Raw genomic sequence first — 23,522 nt, forward strand, 5'->3', positions numbered from 1 at the left:
TTTCAGAGTAAAATTCTGGGAGGAAAAAATAAGAAGTAAAAATACACTTCGACTGACTTTGAGGATTACATTTTTTGGGTAGATTTGCTACAGCTGTTTAACACACTCTAACAATAAAACTAAGAATAAAGTAAATCCTTAGAAACTGCAGAGAATTTAAAAGGAGGGTGTTAGGTAAGCTGAAGGAAATGCTAATGATCCATGCCAAGATGTTGACAAGGGCAGGTTGTGAAGTATTAATAATGGTCAGACCTGAACTTCTGTGACCCAAAGACATCATGAAGAATGTAAGAATAAGCCACAGAAGGGGAAAAGATATTTGCAACACATATAACTAACTGACAAAGGGTAACCCAGAATATAGAAGAATCTTTACAAAATAATTAGAAGAAGAGAGAGAACCCACTAAAAAAAGCGAGCAGAAGAATGTCTATGAAACATATGAGAGGTACCCAAGCTCCTTAAGTAATCAAGGAAATGCAAATTAAAACCACAGGGAGATTCCATTAAACACCCACCAGATCAGCAAGAATTAAAAAGTATGATAATATCGAGCGCTGGCACAAACACAGAGGGCTAGGCATGCTTATCCACTGCTGATAGTGCTGTGAATTAGTACAAGTACTTTGGAAAAAGAGTTTGGTATTATCTAGTAAGTGGAAATATATGTACCTTATGGCTTAGCAATTCCAGTAATGGGTATATGGTCTGGAAGACCTATACCTGCGAACCTGTCCACTAGTACAAGAATGTTCGCTGTACTATCTTGTCTGTAGCAGCCCCAAATTGGAATGTCCAACAAGAGCAGAAGGGATAAATAAATTCTAGCAAATGAGGAAAAGCTATATAGGGATGATAATAGACAAGCTGCTGCTACAAGTGAAAATGTGGATGGATCTCATAATGTTGAGTGAAAGAGGCATGCTGCATTTATATAAAGTTTAAAAACAGGCAAAATTAAACAATTCAGTTTCATGATGCATATGGAGGAGTCCAACCAGGGGTCAGCAAACTATGGCTCTGGGGCCATCTGGCCACCATCTGTCTACCCATGCCCACGGGCTAGGAATGGCTTTACATTTTCAAACAGTTGGGGAAAAAAAAAATCAAAAGAAGAGGAATATTTTAAGACACACGCAAATTACATGAAATTCAAATTTTGGTATCCATAGAAAAGTTCAACTGGAACACAGCTCCACCTACCCCAACAGGTATGTCTGTGTCTGTGATGACTTCTGCGATATAGCTGCAGAGCTGAAGGGTTGTGACAGAGACCACAGGGCCTGCAAAGTCTAAAATACTTACTGTTTGGACCTTTCCAGAAAAATTTTGCCCACTCCTGAGGAAAGCCATAAAGAAAGGAAGGTAGTTAGGATCACAGAAGTCGGGTCAGTGGCAACAACTACCACAGGAGTAGGGACGGGGCTCAGACCAGAGAGGGCATGTGGAAGTGGCATCCAGGGGCTGAGAGTTTCACTTCAGTTATTCCTTTAAGTGTTCACATTGCCTCTATGCTCTTTTCTGTATGCTGAATGCCCCCCCCAAAAAAATGGGAGATGCCTGGGTGGCTCAATTGGTTAAGCATCTGCCTTTGGCTCAGATCATGATCTCAGGGTCCTGGGATCGAGTCCTCATAGGGCTCCCTGCTTAGCTTGCTTCTCCCTCTGCCTTGTCCCTGCTCCTGTTCTCTCTCACTCCTTCTCTCTCTCTCACTCCCAAATAAGTAAATAAAATCTTGTAGTTTCCATGCCCACTGTGAAGCCTAAATTGGGGTTTGAACTCAGGATCCTGAGCTCAAGGCCTAAGGTAAGATCAAGAGTCAAATGCTGGGGCACCTGGGTGGCTCAGTCATTAAGTGTCTGACTTCGGCTCAGGTCATGATCCCAGGGTCCTGGGATCGAGCCCCACATCGGGCTCCCTGCTTGGCGGGAGCCTGCTTCTCCCTCTCCCCCTGCCCCCTGCCTGTGTTGTGTCTCTCTCTGCCAAATAAATAATAAATTTAAAAAATCTTAAAAAAAAAAAAAAAAAGACTCAAACGTTTACCTTACTGAGCCATACAAGTGCCCCTCTCTCAAAAAAAATTTGTAAGTTTATTGTCTCTCCCATTAAAAAAGAAAATGTGCTAATAAAATCTAATCATGTGTAAAGGAGCTTTGCAGAGAAATAAAATTTCAAAGTTAAAAGGCAAGTGACAAACTAGAGAAAACATTTGTAACACATATCACAAAAGTTGCCCTCCGTAACAAAAGAAGAGCTCCTAGCATTTGAGAAGAAAAAAACCAATGATCACAGAAAAAAAAAATTTTTTTAAAGATTTTTTATTTATTTGACAGAGAGATCACAAGTAGGAAGAGAGGCAGGCAGAGAAAGAGAGGAGGAAGCAGGCTCCCAGCTGAGCAGAGAGCCCGATGCAGGGCTCGATCCCAGGACCCAGAGATCATGACCTGAGCTGAAGGCAGAGGCTTAACCCACTGAGCCAACCAGGCACCCCAGAAAAAAAAATTTTTAATTAAAAAACTTAAAAAATATACAAATATACTGGGGCACCTGGGTGGCTCAGTGGGTTAAGCCGCTGCCTTCGGCTCAGGTCATGATCTCAGGGTCCTGGGATCGAGTCCCGCATCGGGCTCTCTGCTCAGCAGGGAGCCTGCTTCCTCCTCTCTCTCTCTCTGCCTGCCTCTCCATCTACTTGTGATCTCTCTCTGTCAAATAAATAAATAAAAAAATCTTTAAAAAAAAAATATACAAATATAAATGACTCTAAGAAAAAACAATGTCCAAACTTGTTCCTATAAGAGTAATGCAAACCACAAGGATCCTGAGATGCCATCTCCCACTACACAACTGGCAAAAATTCACATCTGACAATGAACCCTGATTGCTAGTAATGTGGGACCCAGGGCAAATGGTGGTCTACACACCCTATGTCTGAATATTCACAATTACAAACCAAGCTAACAAACTGTTAAAGCAAAGGTATTCTATCCTCCTTCCTTGGCAAACAGAGCTTCAGGACAACAGAGAAGGCCAGGTCCAAGGTTAGAATCCTTACGTTCCTCAGAATTCCTCACTGGAAGAGGGCCCTCCTCCCATCCTTCTCAGACCATACCATGGGGGCCTCACACCCACATGGGGACTGTGGCCTATTCCCTGGTCCTAGAAAGGACAGGCCCAGGGAAGAGGCCCTTACAGACCCTGCACGTGGGTTGCGGAACATCTGGGCAGAGAATTCTGAGCAAAAGTGTAAATGATCCAGGTCAGCACACCTAGACCGTCCAGAAGTGGGGCATGGGATCCGGGTGGACCTGTCCCCTTGTTCTCATGAACTTCTTATCCCAAGGATGAGAACAGAGTCCTAGAAAGCAGGGTGTTTGAACTTGTGTCTAAGAGTGATGCTGGCTGTCAGGACACAGGAAGAATTATACATTGCTGGTAGAAGCACAAAATGACACAAATCTTATGAGAGGTGTTTTGGCAATATCTATTAAAATTAAAAATGCGTTTAGCCTTTGCCACAGCAAATCCACTTATGAAACTTTATCCTGCAGATTTATCTGCACATTAAATAATTACACATACAAAATTATTCCTTGCAATACTGTTTAGTGGAAGCCACACAAGGGTTGATCTATAGGAACAGGTTAAATAAACTATAGTAAATCACACACAATGAAAAAAGAATGAAAAAGTTCTCTCAACATTCATATGGAAAGATGATTTCTATGCTCTATTAAATGAAGAAAAGCAAGGTATAGAACAATGTGTTAGAATACTATCTTTGTGTAAAAAATAGAATTATTCATAAAAAAACTAATAAAAACAGCTGCTGATAGTATATGGGTACAGGTGAAGAGAGAGATAATAAAAGACTTATGAGAGGAGCAAAAATTCTCAATGTATACCTTTTATATCTATATAGTATATATTTATATAGTTTATATGTAAACTATATAAATATATATTTATATAGTTTATATGTAAACTATATGTAATTTATATGAATTTATATGTAAACTATATAAATATATAGTATATATTTATATCTATATAGTATATATTTTATACTATATAGTATATACACATTCTAAGCCCTGTGTATATACTACCTAATAAAAATAAAAATAAAATAAAAATACATGAAATTTAAGGAAAGGCATATACACAGAAGGTAAAGACATGACAGTCAGAGCTCCAACCCAGCCGAGGCTGACCGACAAGTAAGGGGAGGGTGGTAAGGGAGGACTGGTGGCCCTAACAGAGAGGGATCTGGGGTGGAAGGGGGCTGGGGAGGGCCTCTGTGGTGCTCCGACAAGATAGAGATGAACTATTTCTCACATAAACTGCATTATTGGGAAGTGGGGTTCTCTATTTCTCTTTTTTCATGTTAGGTTTTAGGAATGTCTTATTCAATCACCCCGTGACTCAATCAAGCTACACTTGGGAGTTCAGGTCATGAGGACCGATGGGGGCCCAGAGGCCCAAAGTGTGGGAAATCATCATACAGCAACCCCAAAGGGAAGGCAAATCTCAAGGGCAGAGTTAGAGCTGCAAGGTCCAACTCCCCTCCTTACCAAGATATTTTTTTCTCCTATTCTGACCTTAAAGGATCCTGAATTTGTTTTTATTAAAGCATGTGACACTCCCTTTCCCTGCTGCTCAGGGTCCCAGATATCAGGATGACAGTTATCCAATCCAGGGCTAAGGGGTCCCTGTGACTGTGACATTGACGTGCTTTGTCCACCTGGCTCCAGCCTCAGGCAGCCAGAGAACAGGGGTGAGAGAATGACCTTTGCATTCTCATTTTTCCCACTCTGGAGAACTTGACCACTGGCTCTAATTGGAGAGACTGAAGCAATGTATTGGCCAATAATCAGGTATAATATACAGCAAATGTAGTATCATATACAGCAAATGACAATCAAAAGTACAAATGTATGTTTGTACATTTCTTGAAAAAAGGATCACTCACCCCTTGCCCCAGACAGGCGAGCACAGGAATCACTTTCTCCTGGGCAATGCACTGCAGGATCCGGGGAGCTCCGTAGAGGCCTCCCATACAGGAGGCCAGGGATGAGATGTATAAGCCCAAAAGAAACAGGAAGCCCACCAGGGACACCTGTGTGAGGAAGCAGGTTCATTACCCAATGCCAGAATCCTCTGTCCCTTTTCATTCCCCCGGCCCCCACCCATCTGCACCCCATCGATCACTAGTCCTCTAAAGTCAACCTCCCAGGTAGGTTTCCAACAGCCCCAGCCCCAGCCCACTTCATTCATACCACCGCTGTACCAGTTCAGCTCACTGTCACCTCTTGTGTGGACGACACAGAGGGTCTCAATTTGAGTACACACCAGACTCATCTAGAGGGCTTGTTAAAGTACAGATTTCTGGTCCCCGCCTCAGAGTTTCTGATTAAGCAGATCTAGGGAAGGGCCCAAGTATTTAGATTTCCAACAAGCTCCCAGTTGATGCTGCATGGAGGGTCTGGGGAGCACACTTTGAGGACCACTGGCCAACTACAATAGGAATTGGCCTCCCGCCTCCAAGCTCTACCCATTCTGAATTATCCCAAAGCCTTGGCCAGATGGAGCTCTCCAAACTCAAACCTGATCATCATGCCACTGCCAAAATGAAAGGAGCAAGATGGTAGAGGAGTAGGAGACTGAGATATCATCAGGTCCTGGGAGTTGACAGTTATCAAACCATTCTGAACACCTACAAACTCAACAGTAGATAAAAGAGAAGAAGAGCAGTAATTCTAGGAACAGAAAATTGACCACTTTCCAGAAGGTAGGACGTGCAGAGAAGTGAATCTGAAGCCACAGGAAGATTGACCACGGTGGGGAAGGGGCCAGCTCCCAGCAAGTGAGAGAGCAATGGAGCACAAAATACAAACTTTAGAAGTCTGCTCCACTGAGGGATGTCACTCCAGAGGTTAAGCGGGGGGGGGGGGGGGGGGGGGGGGGGGGGGGGGGGGGGGATGGTAAGGGGTGTGGTGGAGCCTCCACAGGGACAGTGTGGTCTCAGGACCTGCAGGAACACAAAAAGACCAGGGGTGTCTAAGTGTGGCAGAACTTCCAGGTATCAGAGCAGGGAATCCAGCTACAGATACAGAGCCAAAGAGGGGATTCTCAGCTCGGGGTTACCTAAAACCATGATCTGATGCACAGTCGGACCACTGCTCTTCAAGCAGGGACCCCACAAGTGGCAGATCTGGAGAGACCCCCCACCCCGTTCCTCCTCCAGGAGGAGTGGCACAGGAATGCATGGCAAGAATCTGCTGGGTTTGGAGACTCCAAACGGGGCCATGCGTGAGAGACAGAAATGCTCGGTCACAGGCTGGGTGATCTCCAGCCTGATCACATTCTTTCCTCTTTTTTCCCCTTTTTTCAACCAACTTCCTATATTATCAATTCCTGTTTTAGAGTCTTTTAAAATTTTCATCTTAACAGTCATATTCTGTCCCTTCACCATGTTTACCCTTATTTTTGTATATATATAAGTTTTTCTTTCTTTAACATTTTGGGAGGCAGTTTTTTCTAACAGACAAATATACCCAAAATCAAGTGTGTGCCTCTGTTCTATTCACCAGTCTAATATATATATATATATATATTTTTTTTCTTTTTTTTCCTTTTTTCCCCCCCTTCTGCTCGCCCCAATTTTGGGTCTCTTCTGATTTGGTTAGTGTATATTTTTATGGGGTATTTACTACCCTTTTAGTATTTTGTTCTCTCATTCATCTATTCTTATCGGGGTAAAATGACAAGGTGGAAAAACTCACCACAAAAAAAAAAAAAAAAAAGAAAGAAAGAAAGAAAGAAAAGAAAAGAAAAGAGGCAGTACCAATGGCTAGGGGCATAATCAATACAGACATTAGTAATATGTCAGAACTAGAGTTCAGAATGTTGATTATCACGGTGCTAGCTGGACTTGAAAAAAGCATAGAAGATATTAGAGAATCCCTTTCTGGAGAAATAAAAGAACTAAAATCTAACCAGGTTGAAATTTTAAAAAGCTATTAATGAGGTACAATAAAAAGTGGAGGCTCTTACTGCTAGGCTAAATGACGCAGAAGAGAGAATTAGTGATATAGAAGACCAATTATAGAGAATAAAGAATCTGAGCAATAGAGAGTTAAACAACTGGACCATGAGGGGAGAATTCAAGCAATAAGTGATACCATAAGACAAAACAATATTAGAACAATTGCGATCCCAGAAGAAGAGGGGGGGGGGTAGAAGGTATAGTGGAGCAAAGTATAGCAGAGAATTTCCCTAATTTAACAGAAGGAACAAGCATCAAAAACCAGGAGGCACAGAGAAACCCCCCTCAAAATCAATAAAAATAGGTCCACACCCTGTCATCTAATAGTAAAACTTACAAGTCTCAGTGACAAAGAGAAAATCCTGAAAGCAGCTTGGGACAAGAGGTCTATAACATACAATGGTAGAAAATATTAGATCGGCAGCAGACCTATCCACAGAGACCTGGCAGGCCAGAAAGAACTGGTATGATATATTCAGAGAAAAGTATGGAGCCAAGAATAATATACCCAGCTAGGTTGTCACCGAAAATAGAAGGAGAAATAAAAAGCTTCCAGAACAAACAAAAATTAAAAGAATTTGTAAACACCAAGCCAGCCCTTCAGGAAATATTAAAAGGGGTCCTCTAAGCAAAGAGAGAGCCTAAAAGTAACTGACCAGAAAGGCACAGAGACAATATACAGTAACAGTCACCTTACAGGCAATACAATGACACTAAATTCATATCTTTCAATAGTTACTGTGATTGTAAACGGGCTAAATGCTCCAATCAAAAGACACAGGGTATCAGAACGGATTAAAAAAAAAAAAACAAGACCCACTGATATGCTGTCTACAAGAAACTCATTTTAGACCCAAAGACACCTCTAGATTTAAAGTGAGGGGGTAAAAAACAATTTACCATGCTAATGGACATCAAAAGAAAGCTGGAGTGGCAATCCTTATAACAGATAAATTAGATTTTAAACCAAAGACTATAATAAGAGATGAGGAAGGACATCTCTGTCTGTCCAACTAATATCTCAGCCCCTAATGTAGGAGCAACCAATAATATAAGCCAATTAATAACAAAATCAAAGAAATGCATTGACAATAATGCAATAATAGTAGGAGACCCCCCTCACTGAAATGGACAGATCACTAAGCAAAAGATCAACAAGGTAATAAAGGCTTTAAATGACACACTGGACCAGATGGACATCACAGATATATTTAGACATCACAGATATATTTAGAATATTCCATCCCAAACAACAGAATACATATTCTCTAGTGCACTGGAACATTCTCCAGAATAGATGACATCTTGGGTCACAAATTAGATCTCAACCAGTACCAAAATATTGGGATCATTCCCTGCATATTTTCAGGCCACAATGCTTTGAAACTAGAACTCAATTATAAGAGGAAAGTTGGAAAGAACTTGAATACATAGAGGTTAAAGAACATCCTACTAAAGAATGAATGGGTCAACCAGGAAATTAAAGAAGAATTTTAAAAGTTCATGGAAACAAATGAAAATGAAAACACAACTGTTCAAAATCCTTGGGACGCAGCAAAGGCAGTCCTGAGAGGAAAGTATATAGCAATACAAGCCTTTCTCAAGAAACAAGAAAGGTCTCAAGTACACAACCTAACCCTACACCTAAAGGAGCTGGAAAAAGAACAGCAAAGAAAGCCTAAACCCAGCAGGAGAAGAGAAATAATAAAGAGCAGAAATCAATGAAATAGAAACCAAAAGAACAGTAGAACAAATGAATGAATCTAGGAGCTGATTCTTTGAAAGAATTAATAAGACTGATAAACCCCTGGCCAGACTTAACAAAAAGAAAAGAGAAAGGACCCAAATAAATAAAATCATAAATGAAAGAGGAGAGATCATAACCAACACCAAAGAAATACAAACATTATAAGAACATATTATGAGCAACTATATACCAGCAAATTTGACACTCTGGAAGAAGTGGATGCATTCCTGGAGACAAATCAACTACTACCACTGAATCAGGAAGAAATAGAAAACCTGAACAGACCCCATAACCAGTAAGGAGAATAAAGCAGTCATCAAAAATCTCCCAACAAACAAGAGCCCAGGGCCAGAGGGCTTCCCAGGGGAATTCTACCAAACATTTAAAGAAGAATTAATTCCTATTCTCCTGAAACTGTTTCAAAAAAATAGAAATGGAAGGAAAACTTCCAAACTCATTTTATGAGACCAGCATTACCTTGATCCCAAAACTAAAGACCCCATCAAAAGGGAGAATTACAAACCAATATCCTTGATGAACATGGATACAAAAATTCTCACCAAAATACTAGCCAATAGGATCCAACAGTACATTAAAAGGATTATTCATCACAAGTGGGATTTATTCCTGGGCTGCAAGGGTGGTTCAACAGCTGCAAATCAATCAATGTGATACAATACATTACATTTAATAAATTTACATTACATTTAATAAAAAAAAGAATAAGAACCATATGATACTCTCAATAGATACTGAAAATGCATTTGACAAAGTACAGCATCCTTTCTTGATCAAAACTCTTCACAGTGTAGGGATAGAGGGTACATACCTCAATATCATCAAAGCCGTCCACAAAAAACCCACAGTGAATATTATTCTTAATGGGGAAAAACAGAGCTTTTCCCCTAAGGTCAGGAACACAGCAGGGATGTCCACTAACACCACTGCTATTCAACATAGTACTAGGAGTCCTAGCTTCAGCAATCAGGCAAAAGAAACAAAAGGCATCCAAATCAGCAAAGAAGAAGTAAACTATCACTCTTCGCAGATGATATGATACTTTATGTGGAAAACCCAAAAGACTCCACTTCAAAACTACTAGAACTCATACAGAAATTCAATAAAGTGTCAGGATATACAATCAGTGCACAGAACCCAGTTGCCTTTCTATACACCAACAGCAAGACAGAAGAAAAAGAAATTAAGGAGTCAATACCATTTACAATTGCACCCAAAACCATAAGATAGCTAAAAATAAACCTAACCAATGAGGGAAAGGATCTGTACTCAGAAAACTATAAAGTACTCATGAAAGAAATTGAGGAACACACAAAAAAATGGAAAAATGTTCCATGCTCACGGATTGGAAGAATAAATATTGTGAAAATGTCTATGCTACCTAAAGCAATCTACACATTTAATGCAATCCCTATTAAAATACCATCAAATGGAACAAATAATCTTAAAATTTATGTAGAACCAGAAAAGACCCCAAATAGCCAGAGGAATGTTGAAAAAGAAAACCAAAGTTGGTAGCATCACAATTCTGGACTTCAAGCTCTATTACAAAGCTGTAATCATCAAGACAGTATCGTACTGGCACAGAAACAGACACAGATCAATGGAACAGAATACAGAGCCCAGAAATGGACCCTCAACTCTATGGTCAACTAATCTTCAACAAAGCAGAAAAGAATGTCCAATGGAAAAAAGACAGTCTCTTCAACAAATGGTGTTGGGAAAATTGGACAGCCACATGCAGAAGAATGAAACTGAACCATTTCCTTACACCACACACACACACACACAAACACACACACACACACACACAAAACAGACTGCAAATGGATGAAAGACCTCAATATGAGACAGAAATCCATCAAAATCCTTGAGGAGAACACAGGTAGTAACCTCTTCCACCTCAGCCACAGCAACTTCTTCCTAGAAACATTGCCAAAGGCAAGGGAAGCAAGGGCAAAAATGAACTATTGGGATTTGATCAAGATCAAAAGCTTTTGCACAGCAAAGGAAACAGTCAACAAAACTGAAAGACAACTGACAGAATGGGAGAAGATATTCACAAATGACATATCAGATAAAGGACTAGTATCCAAAATCTACAAAGAACTTATCAAATTCAACACCCAAAGAAAAAATAATCCAATCAAGACATGGGCAGAGGACATGAACAGACATTTCTGCAAAGAAGACATCCAGATGGCCAAAGACACACAAAGAAGTACTCCACATCACTTCGCATCAGGGAAATACAAATCAAAACCACAATGAGATACCACTTCACACCAGTCAGAATGGCTAAAATCAACAAGTCAGGAAATGACAGATGTTGGCGAGGATGCGGAGAAAGGGGAACCTCCCTACACTGTTGCTGGGAATGCAAGCTGGTGCAGCCACTCTGGAAAACAGTACGGAGGTTCCTCAAAAAGTTGAAAATAGAGCTACCCTACAACCCAGCAATCGCACTACTGGGCATTTACCCTAAAGATACAAATGTAGTGATCTGAAGGGGCACGTGCATCCAAATGTTTATAGCAGCAATGTCCACAATAGCCAAACTATAAAAAGGACCTAGATGTCCATCAACAGAGGAATGGATAAAGAAGATGTGATATATATATATATATATATATACAATGAAATACTATACAGCCATCAATAGAAATGAAATCTTGCCATTTGCAATGATGTGGATGGAACATAGAGGATATCATACTAAGTGAAGTAAGTCAATCAAAGAAAGACAATTATCATATATCTCTGATCAAATGGAATTTGAGAGGTAGGGCAGGGGTTTTTGAGGGGTAGGGAGGGAAAAAATGAAATAAGATAGGATTGGGAGAGAGACAAACCATAAGAGACTCTTAATCTCATGAAACAAACTGAGAGTTGCTGTGGGCTGGGGGGGTTACAGATAGGGTGGTTGGGTTATGGACACTGGGGAGGGTATGTGCTATTGTGAGTCCTGTTAAGTGTGTAAACCTGATGATTCGCAGACCTGTACCCTGAGGGCAAATAATACATTATATGTTAATTTAAAAAAATGCAAAGAAAAGATTTATCAATGGCTCCCCACAACTCTGGCATCTTCAGCCCTTCCTGGTCTGTGACCTCTGTAGCCCCAGACCCCCCACACTAAGACTCTCTGTCAGCACATTTCCCTGCCTAAGGCCACCCTCTGTCCACACCTTATCTCCTCATTGTCTGTCTCTTACATCCAGGTGTGCTTCAAGACTCAGCCCGGTCCTCTCCTCCTACATGAGATCCTCCCCCGGCCCCTCACAGCAGGGCTGCTCCTTAGGGCCTGCAGCACCTTAGCCCGAGGCTGGGGGACACTCAGCACACTGTGTCCTTTAGTGGCCCCAGAGGCCTCATCTCTGCAGAGCTCCTGTCTTGTTCATCCTGGTATATTTGGTGCCAACACAGAGCCATAAATGTTTAACGGATGAAGGAATGGGCTCCATGATCCACATGGCCCACAGGTTACTAACAGATAGAGTAAGAGGGGATGCAGTTGTTCTGCTTGGTGTCGACTTGCAAAGGTCAGCATGGCTGGCCACGCAGCTGGGCCAGAAGCTATGGGTCTGGAACCTGCCCCGCTCTCCTGAGCCGGCCTTCCTCTGTACCCACCGGGAAGTCTCCCTGCTTGCTGGTTATTTGAGGTCCCCTTCTCCATTCTACTTGACTGTAGGCATGGTGGCCAGAACTGTATGTTCCAAGGGCTCATTTGTCCAACTATCACAGATGAGTTTGCCCTAATTTGCATGGTCCGGTCACACCCTTCATGATGAAGCTTCTCCACCTCACATTTTATGTCCCTGCTTTAGCCATCACTGGGTCAGTGGCACTGAGCTACATGGAACACCAGTTAATGTCGCTGTTTTCTTCAATGTCACCAGCATACTCCCCACCTGTGTTGTAGCCCATGACATGCAGGGGTTCTCCTTCAGGGCAGCATAAGCTCCTGCGTCTCGTGCCCCCTGCCCTCGCCCCATCACCCCAAACAGTCTGGCAGACGGGCTCCACACGTGCCCATGAAAGTCATGAGGTTTTGAGACTCATGCCCTGGATGCCTCACAAAATTGTTAGATGGGGATACCTGGGTGGCTCAGTCGTTAAGCATCTGCCCTCTGCTCAGGTCATGACCCAGGGTCCTGGGATCGAGTCCTATATCAGGCTCCCGGTTCTGCGGAGCACCTGCTTCTCCCTCTTGCCCTGCTTGTGTTCCCTCTCTCCCCCTCTCTCTCTCTGTCAAATAAATAAATACAACCTTAAAAAAAATCATTAGATAAATGCTTCTATGACCAACCCCCAATCCATTCTGGTATGCATTCTTTTACCTCTAATCTTTGTTTCTGTCTTCTTGACCAAACACATCCTATATTCACTGTTTGTTTGTTTGTTTGTTTGTTTTTTAAATACATGGACTCAGCTGCCTGGCTGGCTCCATCGGTGGAATATTCAACTCCTGATCTCGGGGACATGAGTTTGAGCCCCACACTGTGAGTAGAGATTCCATTGGGAAAAAAATATGTAGACTCTGTGATGAAATTTTATCAAAAGCGTCTAGAAAATGTAACTAGGAGTTCTCTACTCTGGCTATAACTAAGAATCCCTCCAGAGTTCTGGCTTTATCAGTGTTGGGTGGGCACTGACATCGCTGATTTTCCAAAAACCCTCCAGGCCATTCTAATGCTCAGCCAGGGTAGAGAATTGCTGGACGAGATGCAGTGTGCCCACCCCACTGTCCCTTCAGAGAATTCTCCAGAAGACTCAGGCATGGTGTCTCCTTGCAGAAATTTTATTGCTTCTTATCCAAAAGGTTATATATATTTGTTAAAAATTTTTTTGTTTTCATTGGAAGACTGTCCATTTACTCAGATTGGAAATGAGACGGCCCAGTCTGGCTTCCTCCTTGTGTGGAGCTGACCCAGGAAACTGGGGTCTTTAGTACCAGGGGCTACAGTGATGCCAAGGACTGGCCAGCCTTCCCACAGTCACTCCCTGGGACTCCTGCAGAACCTTTGGGCTGATGCCTGGAGAGGGGATCATCCAGGCATAGTGACTTGTTTGTGTCCAACGTGGCAACTGTGTTTATAACGGGCTGTTCCCTCGACTATCTTTTATATAAAACTACTACTCTGTCAATTTTCTGAAAAATAAATGAAATGTTGGTGGTTGTGTCTGGATCAATGATAAAGACTCCATTCTAGCTCTCTCCCACATGTAGCCTGTCTCTCCCTTCCTATCTGTCATCCATCCACCCATGGGGGGAATTGGCTGAGGACAGGGGACATAACTGGCCCAGCGCGAGGCAGACATTACAGTTAAAACAGGGAACTACACAGCTTTGCTACCAGCCCTCGGAGAATTTCCTCACTTTCTCTCTTTATACGGAACTGTGAGCTTTGAACTGTGACAATGGAGATGAAGTGAGCTTGAGCAGACGTGTGTCAACAGTTCTTTGCAGGGGGAGCACTCTTCTGTCATACAGCTGTTTGAACCATCACAAAAAAAGCTATCTTTCCAAAATTATCTGAGGTATGAACTACCCTAATTTCTTCCTTCAGTAACTCCTGATGAAAATTATAATTTCGTCTCCTTTCTTTTCATATTTTATGCTGGCTACCATCAGAGCTTAAACCCTTGAGAAATCCCACCTGTCCACCACTGTTCCCGTCTCTTGAAGGGCTGAATTCCAAGTCATTTGCAAGGTGCTCATCCTGCCACATCCGATTCCTATGGCCCCTTGACATTAGCGAGGAGTACATCCTGACCTCACACAATCCCAAACTGTCTCACAGTCCCCTAGTTTTCTCCTGCATCAGATCTCCACAGACATGAGTTTCCTCACACTGTCTCAATTCCACAAAAGGACCGATACCTACACATTCGGTCAAGTTTTCTCACTTGATAGCCATTTTCCAGAAGGAAGTAAAGTTGGCTTTAGTTCCTGAGAGACAGCTCTGTGTCCCTAATGGAAAGCAGAGGACAGCCAGCCCGGGGAGGATGGGGGACACTGAGGAGCTGGCTGGCCTCCTACACCAGCCACCCTCTGATGTGGGTGTTCAAGGTCCCTCTTGAACACATGAAACCGTGACTGTCAAATCTAAGAATGATAAGAGATTACTCTGCAGGATACCTCCCCCTCCTTTTTTTTTTTTTTAAGATTTTATTTATTTATTTGACAGACAGATCACAAGCAGGCAGAGAGAGGAGGAAGCAGCTCCCCGCTGAGCAGAAGCCCGATGCAGGGCTCGATCCCAAGACCCTGAGATCATGACCTGAGCCGAAGGTAGAGGCCTTAACCCACTGAGCCACCCAGGCGCCCCAGGACACCTCCCTTTTAAACAAAGATGCTTCTGGGGTGCTTTTCCTACTTATTTGTTCTTATTTTGCTGGTTGGCAAGCTCCAGGCTTCCTAAAGTACTTGGTCTTTTTGATGTTTAATAAACTTTTTTTCTTCCTGGACTATATACAAGTTTATTCCAAAACAATTATTTATTTAATCTATTTAGTTTTACCTCTGCTAATACCTATTCTTTATACAATTCCTCTCTTCATAACTGAGTAATATTGGGATGGACTCTTTTTTTGCCTATCCAGTTAAATACGGTAGATTTGTAAGAAAAAAATATGTCCTACCTATAAGGTTATCCCTGTTAAGGAGTGTTCAGAGGAGTCAATATTTAATAAGACCTACTGTATACCAAGTATTGTGCTTTACATAGATTACCTCAGAGGCGCCACAATGTGCTAAAGACTTCTGAAAGAGCGTAACACTACGGGGTGGCTCGTTGGCTCTGTTAGAACAGGCAACTCTCGACCATGAGGTTGTGAATTCAAGCCCCATGTTGAGCATGGAGCCTGCTTAAGAAAAAAAAAAAAAAAGCATAACACTATGGAGACTGACCCCCAAGAGCCAGGCAAAAGTTTCTGTGGGGTAGGGATATAAAGCAAAAAAGAAACTTCTTAGAGAAACCATAGGCTGGGAAGCCAAATAATTAGAAATAGATTGGAGAAACTACAGGAAACCCCGAAAGAAACAGACGAAATGACCAGCTGCTGGTCAGTGGAAAGGAGTCCAGGGTAGCTGGCAGCCACTGAAGATAAGTGTTCTGGCAGAAGGCAGAGAAGTACACTGAGGAGCTTCCTGAGAGCCATCACCAAGTGGGAGGAGCATCCTGGAGGCCTGCCTGGTCTCTGCCCGAGGGTGAGACCCTCAGGATACACAGACCAGACTGAGGAGGCCTTGCTTCCTCAGGGCCCAGGAGAGCTCAGAGATGGGCTGGCTGAGAACTCAGGCCACAGCTACGATGAGCAGCTGAGATGAACAGTTTACTAAAACCATGTCAGGGTGGTACGTCAGGGTGGTAAGCCATGTGGGGGGACCATGGAGGAGACTATGCATTTGTACCTTCTGACCTGTGCAGGTGGCACGCGCACACACACACACACACACACACACACACACACACACACCAGTTCTCCAGGCACTGCTAGGAAAACCGGCCATGGCCCAGCTCACTGCTGAGTTCAGACCAGCTACTATAGCCGAGTCAGTGCCAAGGAGGGACACCAGACAGTGAAAAAGGGGGAAAGTCAAGGTTGGAGGCTTTGGGTGGGCGGGAATATTCCGTGAGGTCCCCTTTGTAGGGGGTGCCTAGGGGACAGCAGCGCAGCACAGTGCCCCTGTTCTGGAGTTGCCCTGGTGGGTTCTGTGACTGTCCGCTTACTTGTTGTGCCAGCCCCCGTTTGCTACTGGGAACCAAGAACAGTACCTTTCCTGATTTTACAGACTTTACAACCACCTCTTCCAGGAAATGGTCTATTTTCCAGGAACCAAACCTTCCACCTCTCACCCTGGCTTGTCCACAACGGTACTCCCATACATTATGGTCAAGCATGGTTCTGTGGGTGCCCTGCTAACAAAATGCTCGCCTACCTGTTTCAATGCCTAGGACAGGTGGCACTCCAAACAAGCTTCCCTCAGTTCTAGTGGTGGAATTTCCACCCACAAAAGCTTTCCTGAGCTGTCTGCGGAGATGGTTTTACTCTCCTGTTGCGGCCTTCCTCGGATACAGGCTGCCTATCCTCCCGTATCCCTGTTCTTAGTTCTCCCTGCAAAGGAGGGGAAGGAGGGGAGACAGGAGCCCCAGACCAGGGGATAATTTGCCTTGTTCCATCCAGATCAGAGCATCGGATGGTTGAAGGGACCTCCGTGAGGGAATCTACTGGAAAGGAACCCACTTTGGAGGCGGGCAGAGCCAGCTAGCTAGCTAGCCAGACACTGGCAAGTTGCAGACAGCGGCCAGCAGAGCCCCCTGGTCAAAGAATCAGCTATTCCCAGAGGCCTTTAATTCCTCTGATGCAGCCAAGCTTTTCATTCCGAGATTAGAGAAAAGGCCCATGGGAGATGAAACTCAAGACAGAAGCTCGCCTGTGGGTATAAATTAGGGCTGCAGATTCCCTCCCTGAGAGCAAGTGTCTTGCTGGGGGTCTAAGACCTTGGTCCCAGGAAGGGGGAGGTGCGAGTGCCCTCACTACCTGAGCTGCTCCCCCTTTCGAAACCTGCTTTCAGAGTCAAGACCCCTGAAAATACAGATCATTTTAAATCTACCACCTACATCTTAAAAAGAAACTCATGTGAATGTGGAAACCAAGCCCAAGCGCAGCTCTAAAAAGAGTTCAGTTTCCTGCCCTGGGCTGCCCTGCGTGAACATCAGCAAGGTGGTTTTGCAAAGCCTCACACCAAGAGAAAGTGGTACTTTCTCCCAAAATTGGAGGAGAAACACTTAGGAGTTAACTAAGAAAACTTCCCTAGCCTTCTGCGTTTCTCTGACAAATGACAGGAATCTCAAGGTCCACTTTTCCTCCAAGAACTTAAGGAAAGGTAGGAATTTTGGGGGATTTCCAGAAAAGCATCTGGGAATCTTATTCTCCTAGGTTCTAGAGATGTCAAATGAGTGTCCTTGACTGTGACCTGACCTCCAGCCCCGTTAAGGGGCAGCTGTGGAATGTGAGGAATTTGCTAATCTCCTTCTGGCAGGGTCTACTGTTCTAGAAACAAGGGTGTTACAGCCAGATCAACCCCAGCCTACCCCGGGGAGAGCCTCTGGAGCCAAGGTCTGCAGAGGGCAGGGTGGGCCGCCCTCTTGGAGGAGGGCGCTGGGCCTCCTCCAAGTCCCTCCACTTTGCTGCCTCCTCCCCGCCCCTCAGCCTCCAGGGAGCAGCCCTTTTCTGCTCATGGTGGAAGGTGAGGCGAGCGGCAGAAATGAAGGGCTGGTTGAGCTAGGGGTTTTCGCTGATGGCACCCTTTGTTTCTGTCCCGAGTTTTGACACAAAGAGATGCTTGTGTTCCTCTTACTTAGTCCCAGCTCCGTAAGAAAAACCTGTACCTTTTCCGTGTTTTTGAGCCCCCCCCCGCCGCCCTCCCGCACACACACTTTAGTCCTGGGCCCAGGCCTCTCGGGATCCCCAAGCAGGACTGCAAGGGGGAGGCAGCCATTTGCAGATGGGAGCCAGTGAAAGACCCATCAGACGGAGCCGGTCGGCAGTGCAGACTCACCCACCTTTTCCGCTATCAGGAAGTCATAGCGAAGGGCCTCTCGGGTGCAGGCAGCGCCCAGCAGGAAGACGAATACGAGGTACAAAAACCACCTGCAAAAACCCCAAGAGTGGAACAGAGCTTACACCCCCGATGTGCGCCAAGCCTGTGCCAGCCCACCTCACTCAGCCCCCGGGTTGGAAGGAAGGACAAAGGCCAGTCATGAAGCCTCCCTCCTTGTCTGAGGGGACTTCCAGCACTACTTCCCCTCTAGCCTATCTCTTGCCAAAGAATGTATCATCGTTTTGTCTCTTTCTTACTTTAAAGAGAGAGATGCCCTGAGGGTGCTGGGAGTGGGGAGCCGGAGACCACCGGCCTCCAGGTGGCCGGGACTCAGGCAGGGTTGACCGGCAACCCCACAGCCCCCCTTCGCACCCTTGAAGAACACGCAGATGGTCTTTCAGGTTTCTTAGGCTGCTGTTCCTTGGATCCCAGATGACAGAGAGCGGGGTCAAGTGTGGAAAGGGCAGCCAAGACCCGGCCCTGCCCCTAGACATCCGGTGACCTTGAATAAGTCACATGATACCCCACAGACTCCTTCCCATCTGGGCAGTGAGAGGACAGGCCAAGGGTCTCCCTCCTGGGACCTCCCCGCTCTGACCCCAAAATGAGGCAGGGTTTTTTTCCTTCTCTCTTCTTCCCAACACCCAAGCGATCTCTGCGGCCTTCATCCTCTGACCGGCATGCCACCGTTCTCGGCACACGTCGGTCTGGTGCTGTGTACCGGATGCCGGGAGCCACTCTCATAAGCTAAGAGCAAATTCAACTTTGTGAAACACACATTTGTATTTTTAAAGTACCGCAGTCAAAGTAACACAGGCACGTCATCGTCATGTCTATGCCTCTCGCATCCCCCCCCAGTGAAGGCAGAGAAGCTTCTTCCTGTGGTACGGAGAGCCCCACAGAAGACTCTCGAAGCTCAAACAGACCCAAGGCCACTCAGTCTGCTCATGGGGGTGGCGCAGTGGGAACTGAACCCCCGAGAGCCTTGGAGTGGTGGGGAGAGAGCGGGGGGAAGGAAGAGAGCCTTCACACACAGAAGCCACTCCACGGTCGCTGGGGCAAATATATTCTCAACCCCACTTTATGAGAAAGGAAAACAGAGGCTCAGAGAGCTAAGTACATTGTTCAAGGTCACCCAGCCACCCAGCAGCAGAGCTGGAATAGGAATCCCAACCTGAGGGCAAAACTCTTCACTGTTCTATTCCTCCCAATGATCCCGGAAAGTCAATGGTTAAAAAATCCCCAAGTTCAAAATGGAAGTGGGGGAGGAGGAGGGGCAGGAGGCTGAGGAGAAAGGAAAGAAAGGATCCATCCTCCTCCTCCTGCATTCCCAGGCAGGGGGTCTGAAAGGGCAGGCTTCTGAACCCACCAGACGTGAATTTTCCAGCTGGCTGAGTGTTAAAAGGAGAATTGGAATATGAAATAGATTGGCCACAGTTGGGGCACTCTCAGAACAAAAGGGGCAAACCCTCTTTTGCCTAGGGTTTTCTCTCCTTCTCTCCAGCTGATGGCCACCAGGGGAACTTACTTACGAGATGCCAACAGCTGCTAGGGAGCCCAGGGGGATGCTGGCAGCAGGCTCCCGGAGGTCACCCCCCATGTTGAAACCGGCCATGACTCCTGAAAGACACCCAGACAGGGGAGATGGGTGAACAGTGTACACCACTCCATGAATTGCTTTCCCCTCGCCAGGGCCCTCTCCTGGAAGCTATCCCACGGCAAGCCCTCCCATCTGCAGTTCTGGCAACTGAGCTTCTCCATCTCCCCTGGCAACTGGGGAGGCATCCGTGGGGCATGAAAGGGACCTTTGTGGGTTGGATGATGCTTGGGAGGAAAGCCTTGCTGGCTACAAAAGCATCGTATGGCCCAGGGCTAAGTAATGAGGGTGAGTGAGACATCTGGCAGGCTGCACAAAGGTCCTGTGGCCACATACTGAGCTCTGCTGCACCCCCCCCCCCCCCCCGCCAACTCCCTGGGGAAGCTCAGCCTTAGCAAAGCACCTGGTGCCCCCTCCCCAGCTGAGCTACTTGCCTCTGCTGCCCACTGACTGCACTGGGGTTCAGGTATCCTGGGAGCAGGTCCCATCCAACAGCCAGAGCCAGAGACCAAAGGGCTCTAAACAAGTTCCAAAGAACTATTGTGATGCTACCATACCAACTGAGTCCCAAGCTCCTTCTCCTCATTGCCTCTATTCCCCAACATTTGTGAAAAGTCGTAATTAGTCATGATGGGGAAGGAGGACACCATGTGGGACCGTGAGGAGGGATCATCACGTCTGTCCACATTCACCCACACAAGAGACCAGTAAGACTATGTGTTCTGAACAACAAAAGTGGGTCCAGCCCACAAATGCTCTACAAGTCTTAATCAGGAAGGTCTCACAGAGGGGTGGGTGCATCTCAAATGTGGCCTTGTGGGAAGATTTGCATAGGCTTAGGGAGAGATATAGGCCTGATCCCATCATTAGGGATTGAACACTTCCAGCCTGACAGTGCCTGGGCTAAGGTTTTCCATGCATTTTTTTTTTTTTAATCTTGTTCAATCCTTACAACAATCACATCACAAAAGTAGAATTATTTCCCCCATTTTATAGAAAAGGAAACTAGTGCTCAGAGAGGTTAAAGTAGCCTAGGGTCACACATTAATTAAGTGGGAAAGCTAGGATTCAACCCGTCTGACTCTGAAAATTACGTTCTTACCACCGCTGCTATAATGCTTGCAAGAGCGCAGGTGGAATGGGGTAAAGTGAAGACAGGGAGGCAGACAGTTAACGAGGGCCTATTTCCAAGGGTGCCCTAAATGGGGGACCCGCAGTGGGACCTGCACACGCATTGACCAGCAATACCACTACTGGAACTTCCACCTCAGTAAATAGTCAAGAATATGAGTGAAGATGTAGCCAGAAATGTCTACAAATTCTTGTCTATACTAGTGAGAATACGAAACAACCTAGTATTTACAAATAGGGGAATGGTTAAATAAGTGATGATATATCATTCAATAAATACCAGGGCTCTGTGTTGTCAGAGATATGTTGTGATGTGGAAAGATATTTTAAAAGCTCTTGTTTCATTTTCAGATGCATATTATAAAACAGAACACATGGTATGAGCCCATTGTTGTAAAAAAAAAAAAAAAAGACAACAGATCAATGTATGCATAGGGTAGAAAAAAAAGGAACCAGGACATATTTTAAAATGCTAAACATGGAAAAACAGATCATTTTTCATTTTATTGCGTATATACATCGTCCCAGCTTTCTACAGTGATTGTTTTGAAATGGAGGTTTCTTAAAAGGTTGTTTAAAGTGCCACATGAGGCACCTTCTCTTTCCTCTTGTTTCCCTTCTTCCCAAGATCCTATTTGAGGGTAGGAAGGGAGAAAATGGATCCATGCCTATAAGCAAAGAGGGTTGGGATGGAGAGCTGTGAGTAGAAGAAAGGTCGCTCCAGAAGTCTGGCACATAGAGAATGGAGAAAATGACCCAGGGTGAAAGGGTTAGAAAACTTCTCCAGAGTATCTGAGTAAACCCAAGGAAAACGAGGACTGGCCAAGGGGATGTTTGCTCCCCAGTGAAGCCCTCCTCAAGGGCTGGCCGTACTCACAAATGAGCCACAGTCAAGTCCCCTTTAGGGACACAAACCTACACACTCCCCAGCCAGGAATCCACACCAGCAGCCCAAGATTGCCAGGGGTGTGATGAAAACCAGCAGCAGATACATGTGTGATAAAAATAGAACAACCTGGGCTGGAAGGAACAAATAAATCAGGACACAGAGGAGAGTTTTGAAGAAAATAATATTCTATTTTTGAAGAAAATCATATTCTGAGAAGGATATTATCTCTATAAGGCAAAGTGCAAGGAAAACAAAAAATAATCCAAGAGCAAAAAAAGAACGTTTAGAGATTACAAACACAATCGCTAATATTAAGAATGCAATAGAGGATCTGAAAGATAAAGTTAAGTACCCTGGAACTGAGAACAGAAAGATAAAGGGGTACAAAACTTGAGCAAAGGAGCACCTGGGTGGCTCAGTGGGTTAAAGCCTCTGCCTTCGGCTCAGGTCATGATCCCAGGGCCTGGGATCCAGCCCTGCATTGGGCTCTCTGCTCAGCAGGGAGCCTGCTTCCTTTCCTTTCTCTGCTTGTCTCTCTGTCTATTTGTAATCTGTCTGTCAAATAAATTTTAAAAATCTTAAAAAAAAAAAAAAAAAAAACTTGAGCAAAGACTAGGAGAAACAGAGGACCTATCTTAGAGTTACAATATCCAACTAGTAGGAGATCCAAAAAGAGAGAAGAGAGAAAACAAAGGAAATAACCAGATAAATAAACCAGAAATAAATAATAAATAATCAGAAATAAATGTCTCCAAACTGAAGAAGACACAAGTCTTCAGGTTGAAATATTCCACAGAACAGACAGCACAAAGAACAAAATTTAAGATGTCCATACCTAAATGTAACATTGTGCAATTTCAGGAAAAATCCTAAATATTTCCAAAGGCAAAAAACTAAGCACAAAACAGAACAAAAATTAGATTTGTTTTTGGCAAAAGTGAATGCTAGGATGGAGCGCCAATTTTAAAACTCTGAGAAAAAATTATTTTGAAACTAAAATTTTAGCCAGATTACCAAGTAAGTGAAAGCAAAGTTACGCAGACAAGGGCTCAAAAACTTACCTCCCACATATAATTTCTGAGGAAGATACTAAAGCATGCACTCCAGGAAAATGAGGGAGGAAAACATGAGAGTGGTGATGACTCAGGGATGAAGTAAAGTTCCCAAACCACCATTGTTACTGTGCAGAAACCAGCAGGGACTAAGGCAGAAGGCTGGAGGCCCCAGGAGGCATGCCTCTGGATAGGAATTGGATTCAACCCAATGAACAGTATGATTAACAAACTGAATGATTTTTAAGAACATGCTAAACTGCGTATTTTGGCAACAAGAGAAAACAAAGTTTCTTGAAACTCCAGGGAAAATGAGCAAGAAAGTCAATGTCTAAATATGACTCAAACTAAAATGTGATGGCATGATTTTACATAACTAATGGAATATAAGAAAAAGTAACCCATTTGGCCATGATATTAGAAATATTCTCCC

General features: G+C 44.3%; 1 protein-coding gene across 4 annotated transcripts in view; it reads right to left on the reverse strand.

The window, feature by feature from the left end:
• The window catches only part of SLC12A8 (solute carrier family 12 member 8), a 135,011-nt gene that overhangs the window by 26,261 nt on the left and 85,228 nt on the right, over window positions 1–23,522 (reverse strand). For all 4 annotated transcript variants that reach the window (XM_032335771.1, XM_032335764.1, XM_032335780.1 and 1 more), the window contains 3 exons: window positions 19,953–20,040; window positions 18,383–18,470; window positions 4,970–5,116 (listed from right to left, as the gene is read on the reverse strand). In XM_032335771.1, the coding sequence (XP_032191662.1) occupies window positions 4,970–5,116; window positions 18,383–18,470; window positions 19,953–20,040 (323 nt within the window). The remainder of the gene's footprint in view (window positions 1–4,969; window positions 5,117–18,382; window positions 18,471–19,952; window positions 20,041–23,522) is intronic.

Source organism: Mustela erminea, chromosome 1, assembly GCF_009829155.1.
Source record: "Mustela erminea isolate mMusErm1 chromosome 1, mMusErm1.Pri, whole genome shotgun sequence".
Lineage (NCBI taxonomy): Eukaryota > Metazoa > Chordata > Mammalia > Carnivora > Mustelidae > Mustela > Mustela erminea.